Source organism: Myotis brandtii, unplaced genomic scaffold (genome assembly GCF_000412655.1).
Source record: "Myotis brandtii unplaced genomic scaffold, ASM41265v1 scaffold1052, whole genome shotgun sequence".
NCBI lineage: Eukaryota > Metazoa > Chordata > Mammalia > Chiroptera > Vespertilionidae > Myotis > Myotis brandtii.
Window position 1 is genome coordinate 570,646 of NW_005353545.1, and position 8,023 is coordinate 578,668.

At 41.9% G+C, this 8,023-nt stretch overlaps 1 protein-coding gene across 1 annotated transcript in view; it reads right to left on the reverse strand.

Moving 5' to 3' along the window:
• Positions 1-8,023, reverse strand: part of LOC102261911 (probable ubiquitin carboxyl-terminal hydrolase FAF-X) — a 292,998-nt gene that overhangs the window by 173,318 nt on the left and 111,657 nt on the right. Inside the window, exon 14 of the mRNA XM_014540284.1 lies at positions 392-525. Within this exon, the coding sequence (XP_014395770.1) occupies positions 392-525 (134 nt within the window). The remainder of the gene's footprint in view (positions 1-391; positions 526-8,023) is intronic.

Below are 8,023 nucleotides of genomic sequence, written 5' to 3' on the forward strand. Positions count from 1 at the left end.
TCCTCCTCCTTCCCTCCTGTAAGACTTAAAAAAAAAAAAAGGACTGATCCAGAGACGGAGAGGCATTGATTGAACTGTTGGGCCTTGGAGGGAAGGTAGGGGAGGGTGGGGGTAAGAGGGAGAGATCAACCAAAGGACTTATATGCAAGCATATAGGTCTAACCAATGGACACGGACAACAGGGGGGTGAGGGCATGAGCGGGGGGGTAGGGGATAACGTGGGGATAAGGACACATATGTAATATCTTTATCAATAAAAAATATATTAAGAATGAAAAAAAAATATTGTCATCTCTGAGGTAAGGACAAATTATGTAAGGACAAAACAAAAAAAACAGGAAAGAAGAGCTCATGTGATTCCCAATAGTTAATGTTAGTTTATAATACATACCTTTAGCATATAGTTGCATGCTATTCATATAAGTTGCAATATTTCCTGCTACCAAAGTAACTAAGGAATGATCATGCTGCAGTTGGTTAATCAAATCATGACGGTAGAATACATGGGGACTTCGCTGAGTCTGACTAAAATGAGAAGAACTTATCAGTATAATAAGGCAAATGAACACTACTGTAACAAGTTTCGGTTGCAAATCAACTAAGTTTACAGTGACCACAATTATAATTATTACTTTAAAAGTATAAAACATCTTATATTCAGGACAATATCCTTCTTTTAATAATAAAACAGCAAGCAATTGGAAGAGAATAACCAATGCCTCAAAACATATTTAGTCCAATATTATTTTACACAAAACCACCGACCAGTATTCTCAAATTTTACCTATGAGACTAATTTACACAGTACTAGTTTCAAAGCACATGCACAAGTGTACATGACAAAAATGTTAGCCATTATAGATCAGTCTGGAACACAGAGTTTGAAGCCAGTTATGGCTATGGATATCACCAAAAAGATTCCTAATTATCTTCCTTTTCCTATTTTCTCATTTTCAATAAAACAAATCAACTCACATTATAACATATGTGATCAAATCTCCTGATTGGAAGAGTATATGTAGTATTTTTTGTGTATATGAGTAACCAAAAAATGGAGACTTTGACAATACATAAGAATGTAAGTTAAACATAATCAAAGTATACCCTTCACAAATAAATAACATTAAAAGATAATTTCATAATTTTCTCTAATATTTATCTCCATGAAATGTCTTAATTCCATGAAATTTTTCCAACATTAGAAAAAGGTATCAAAATTCAACTTGAAAAATAAAAACATCAAAATGACAATATATAATTCTTTTTTTTCTCTTTTTTTCCCCCCAGGCCAGAAAGGACCCCTAAGGCCCTGCCTTCTTGAAGCGCCCCGCCCGGCCCTCCTGCTGCCACTGCTACCTCCGGAAATGCCGATAATATATAATTGTTTACATGCATAATCACATCAATTGTTATTTGTAAAGATTCTTGTAATTGTCTTATACACACAAAAGGTATTTCTGAAAAGTCAGAGAATTATTCTAAGATTACAGCTAATTAGACAGAACTGTGGTTCACTACCAGAAATCTTAACTGTATTGAAAATAATTATTGCCACTATACCTGACTTTCTCTATTCATTTATTTTCATGCCATTAATTACAAATATATCCCCAAATTTAAAAAGACAAATTATTGCAATAATTATAATTTAAACACATAACATTAGCAACTTAGCTAATGTAATGTAAAAATTAGCTATTTAAATCTAGCTAAAATAAATTAAGACTTAAGCCTTGTCATTTTCTACAATTTAAGTTGCTGTAGTCTTATCTTGCTGTAGGACAGAACAGGACTGACAGCTGTGTCCCTAAACCCTCTTCCAAGAAAAAGCCATAGAATGTATCAGTTACTCAGCCTGCCCTTATCTCAGCCAATGGGAATGCAAGGGAAAACAAACTCAAGGCCAAGAGTATTCTAGTCACCCTGTCTTTGTGTAACCAGACCCTAACTGCACCCTGCCCTTGTGTCATTAGCCCTCAGCCCTCACTCAACCAATTGGAATCTGCCAAATCAGTGGTCCGAGTAAGCCCTCACCCCCTGACCCCAAGCCCTATCAAATCTTTGTTTTTTCGAAACTCCGGGCTCTCTCGCATCCAGTAATGGAGGCAGAGAGGGACCAAGCTAGCTTGAATAAAGGCTCTAAGCTTTTGCATCGGACTCGGTGCTCCCTTGTGGTGTCATTTGGGGGATCTTGAAATCTGGGGATAACATTTGGGGGCTCGCCGGGACCCCCAAGACCCACGAGGGACCCTGATCCGGAGAATCTGACTGACCGCGGTAGGTGTCTGTGTGTTGTGTATTCTGTTCTGTGTGTTATATGTTCTGTCCTGTGTTGTGTGTTCTGTCCTGTGTGAGCTCATTTCTGAAATTCTGTAATGCCCGAAGCGGTCTAGGTGGACGCACTGCTGAAGTACCAGGGGCGGGGAGAGTCGGAAGACTTTCCACTCTCCTTCAGGTGGGATGTGGAATCCCCTTACAAGGATCTGAGACAAGGCGGGTTGTTCCCGCCTTTCGGTTTTGCTTCCGCGGAGTCGGAAGGCTGGTTTTTTTTGGGAGCTTTTTGTTTGTCTATTTCTGCGTTTTTCTGTTTTATTATGATTGATCATTTCAAAGAGATTAGGGGAGGCTATAGAGCTCCCTCAGGAATTGGGAAATTGTTAGGAATTGGATGGATTGCTTAAACTGTGAATGAATGTCTGGTGAAAGTGTGTGAGTGTGGAGGGAGGGGGCCTGCCTTCTCCTCTCCTTTGAAGTTGGACTGTCTGGTGTATGAATGTAAGTGTGAGAGTCTGTGTGAAGCGAAAGCTACTTTGTGCTGTCTGGCTGTACACATGAGGAAAAACACTGCTTTAAGGGGAAGAGAGTAGAGAACTTTTAATTGCTTTTGCTGTGATGTATAATTTTGTTGTGTTAGGTTAAAATTTTAAAAGTCTAAGGTTAATTTAAAGGTATAAGGTTGCAACCCAAAGAAGTTTAACAAAGGCTGGCTAGGTTCCAAGACTGCTTAGTTCTGAGATTGCTTATAAAAAAAGCAAGAAAGAAGTCTCTTCAAGTTAACTATTTGCTTAGCAAATTAACAAAGTAGCAAATTTCAAAGAACTTGTTATTTGTGGTTTTCTTATCTCTTTGGTGGACACAAAGGGCTTACAGCTCCACAGGGAGGAGAGATTTACTGGCCCTAACCTGCCTGTGACGTATTTTGTTTGACTTGCTGTTTTCAATTATTTATTAGAATCCTCATAGAGTCAGTCCCACCAACAACGCAGAGCAGGGTAACGATTATTTAAGAACCAGCTCTGGGCAGTTGACCTCCCCAAACCAGTTTTAAGTAGAGAAGCCGTATAGCCTCAGAGGCCAACCCCAAAACACTGCCACCCAGAGGCTGAGCCACAAACTGACTCTTAGGTGAACACAAATTAAGGCAGTCTGGATCACAAATACGGCCTGCTTTAAAATCAGGACTGTGATTTACAACACGGAGGAACAGTGTATCACAGGGAAATTCAACACTCTCCTAAATACCTGGCAGGACTAAGCAGATCCAAGCAACAGCAGCCTCCTGATCACCACACCCTCTGTCTGAGGAACAGCAGCTGTACGTGAAGCCTCCCCCCACCAGCCAGAAGAGCCACCACAGCTGTGAACAACACCCACCAGAGGAGCTGCTGCCAACTGAGGAGCAGCTGCTACCGCAACCACCCAAGGAGCAACCACAGCCCAAGGAGCCACTGCCACCCAGGGAGCAGCCACTGAACGACTCAACATCTAGATATGTCAGTGAGATCAAACATGGGTAGGCAAAGAAACCCCCAAAGGAAAGAAAAGGAGGACTCGCCAGAAAAGCAGCTAAGTGAGACAGAGGCATGCAACATGACAGAAAAAGAATTCAGAATAAGGGTCCTAGCGTGCATAAACCGGATGGAGGAAAAAATCAACTACTTATGCAAGAAGCAAGAAGAAACAGATGAAAAAATCAATAACTTATGCAAGACCCAAGAAGAAATGAAGAGCGATATAGCTGCAATAAAAAACACCATTGAAAGCATCAACAGTAGACTAGGAGAAGCGGAGGACCGAATTAGTGAATTAGAAGACAAGGAAGCAAAACACACCCAAACTGTACTGCAATTGGAGAAAAAAATTAAAAGACAGGAGGAGAGCCTAAGGGAGCTTTGGGACAACATGAAACGAAACAACATACGAATAATAGGGGTGCCAGAACAACAGAAAGATGAACAAGGATTAGAAAACCTACTCGAAGAAATAATATCAGAAAACTTCCCTGAAGTGGGGAAGAAAAAAGTCACACAAGCACAGAGAGTCCCAAACAAGGTGAACCCGAAAAGACCCACACCAAGACACATCATAATTACCATGGCAAATGTTCAGGACAAAGAGAGAATCTTACAGGCTGCAAGAGAGAGACGGAAAGTTACATACAAGGGATCTCCCATTAGATTATCAAATGATTTCTCAACAGAAACACATCAGGCCAGAAAAGAATGGACAGAAATTTACAAAGTGATGCAAAGCAAAGGACTGAACCCAAGAATACTCTATCCAGCAAGGCTATCATTCAAAATTGAAGGGGAAATAAGAAGCTTCACAGACAAAAAAAGGCTAAGGGAGTTTATCACCACCAAGCCAGCAATGCAAGAAATGCTAAAGGGACTGGTGTAAAAAGAAGAAATAAAAAGCTCAGAAAGAAAACAGCCACACAAAAAAAGAAATGGCTACAAACAAGTACCTTTCAATAATAACTTTAAACGTAAACGGACTAAATGCTCCAACCAAAAGACATCGAGTGGCTGAATGGATAAAAAAACATGACCCATACATCTGCTGTCTACAAGAGACCCACCTCATTAGAAGGGACTCACACAGACTGAAAGTGAAGGGATGGAAAAATATCTTTCAGGCAAATGGAAAGGAAAAGAAAGCTGGGGTAGCAATACTTATATCAGACAAAATAGACCTCAAAGTGAAGGCCATAACAAGAGATAAGGAAGGCCACTTCATAATACTAAAGGGATCAATACAACAAGAAGATATAACCCTGGTAAACATATATGCACCCAATGCAGGAGCACCCAAATTCATAAAAAAACTCCTGGAAGATATCAAAGGAGAGATCGACAACAATACAATCATAGTAGGGGACTTTAATACACCACTGACACCACTGGATAAGCCCGCTAGACAAACAATCAGCAAAGAAACAGCAATCCTAAATGACTCACTAGATCAGATGGACTTAATTGACATCTTCAGAACACTTCACCCCAAAGCCATGGAATATACATTCCTCTCAGGTGCTCATGGGACATATTCAAAAATAGACCACATATTGGGTCACAAGCAAAGTCTCCACAAATTCAAGAAGATTGAAATCATAAAAAGCTTCTTCTCAGACCACGATGGCATAATGTTAGAAATAAACTACAATAAAAACAACCCAAAATACTCAAACACTTGGAAGCTGAATAGCATGTTATTAAATATTGATTGGGTTACCAATGACATCAAAGAAGAAATTAAAAACATCCTGGACACTAATGACAATGAAAACACAACAATCCAAAACCTATGGGACACAATGAAAGCAGTCCTGAGAGGGAAGTTTATAGCTCTACAGGCCTATCTCAAAAAACAAGAAAAAATGGTAGTAAATCATCTAACTCTTCAACTCAAAGAATTAGAAAGAGAGCAACAAGAAAACCCCAGAGTGAGCAGAAGGAAGGAGATAATAAAGATTAGAGCAGAAATAAATGACATAGAGACCAAAAAAACAATACAGAAAATCAATGAAACCAAGAGCTGGTTCTTTGAAAGGATAAACAAGATCGACAAACCTCTAGCCAGGCTCACCAAGAAGCAAAGAGAGAGGACCCAAATAAACCAAATCAGAAACGATAGAGGCGAAATAACAACAGACCCCACAGAAATACAAATGATTGTTAAACAATACTATGGACAGCTCTACTCCAACAAACTAGACAACCTGGAGGAAATGGACAAATTCCTAGGAAAATACAACATTCCAAAACTCAATCAGGAAGAATCTAAAAATCTCAATAGGCCAATAACTATGGAAGAAATTGAAGCAGTCATCAAAAAGCTCCCAGCAAACAAAAGCCCAGGACCAGATGGCTTCTCAGGGGAGTTTTACCAAACTTTCAAGGAAGAACTAAAACCTATCCTCCTCAGACTACTACAAAAAATTCAGGAGGAAGGAACACTTCCAAGCTCATTCTATGAAGCCAGCATCACCCTAATACCAAAACCAGGTAAAGACAACACAATGAAAGTGAATGCCTGAACTGCCCACTGCGGCCCTGAAAGAAGCAGCACCCAGAGAGTGGGGAGAACAGGGGCTGCTGCGTGGGCGGATGGGGGTCAGGGCATTGCCTGGCCTCACCTCCCTTCCCCACCTGGAGCCCCTGCCCGCGCAGGTGCAGGCCAAGCTGGAGAACTCCAAGGTGCTGGAGCTGATGGTGCGGTGTGTGCAGGGGGTGCTGCGGGGCAGGGCTCGCAGACGCGCGCAGCTGCAGGCAGAAGCCAGCCAGCGCTTCGCTGCCAGCTACATCCAGTGCATGCATGAGGTGCAGACGTTCATATCCACGTGCCAGGCCATCAACGCCACCGTCGCCGCCCAGCTCCTGAACCCCCTGCTTGAGTCCATACCACTGCGAGAGGGCAGCAGCTCCCGGGATTTGCTGGGGGATGCTCTGGCCGGGCCCCCGGGAGACCTTAGGCGAAGCAGCTGGCTCACAGGAGGGGCTGATATCCCCTTCCAATGCACTCCCTCGGAAGAGGCCTGGTTGCTACTCTGCCACAAAGGGAACTAGTGGGAAGGCAAAAAGAAAGCAGGGCCCTATAACTAATAAACAGGGTTAACAAAAGGGCACTCTCCCTGGACCTGGAAGCCATCAGGACTTCGAAATTCTCCAAGAGAGGAGGAGTCTGACTCAGATACTGGCCGAAAGCTCGTTGGATTAGGAGAACTGGAGGCTGCATATTGAACTTATAGACTGCAGTTTGCGGGGCAGAGGCCCAAGCCCAGTTGTATAGGGGTTAAGCTACCTGTGCACAGCAAAACAACTTTCTCCTGTGCCAGGATACATTTTAGGAAACTGGACAGACTGTGTTCATTGCTAGAAAGAAGAACTGGCTACAGTGCACAGCCCTGACAGTGACCTGCAGAAAACTGTATAATAAACTTAGATAATGCCTGCATCTTCATGGACATAGCTCCAAAGAGACAAGGACAATTTTGCCTTATATAAGAAGGTCAAGAGTAGACTTTAGTCACCTCCCTAAGATGTTTGTATAGCCCTACCATATCTCATGTTTAGTAGCAGAAGATTTAGCTGCCTGAAGCAGCCATGGTGCCAATATTATGTTTCATTGTATTAATATGTTGTATTAACCTTCAATTCTCTTACAGGTTTAAATGTAGCTGCCAGCAGTTGCTGTAGACCAGTGATGGTCTACAGTCCTTGGTAGTCTTTGGGAGTAACTGGCAAGTGTCCAGTCTCCCACACTGAGGGACATTGTTATGGCTATGTGTTAGCTGTCCTGGAAGGAGGCTAGGTGGGGTGAACCCCCAAAAGTAAAGGGTGTCTAGCTGCCAAGAGGGCAGGTGCCCAACTGGGCAAAGAAGAATACCCATCAGGTTTTGGTCTCTATTGAAAAACAGCTGACAGTTGGCAGCCTGTATACTGTCTTGCAGGCCTGCGTGACCATGCCCATGTCAGAGGTGGTACAAACCTCAACTGTAGAAAACTGGTAAAAGCCTATAAGGAATTACTGAGTAGAAGGTCTAAGGCATAGTTATGCATTTTTAAAGGATATAGAAGGAAGGTTTAAAGGCTAATTTGAAAGTATAAAATTTAGAAAGATTATGTATGTGATAAGGAGGAGAAATGTTAAAAGGAAATCAATCAAATAGTACAGGCCAGTAATCCAGAAAGAGTAAATAATTTACATTCTGCCTCCCTAAACAGAGGGTAAATAGTTATGC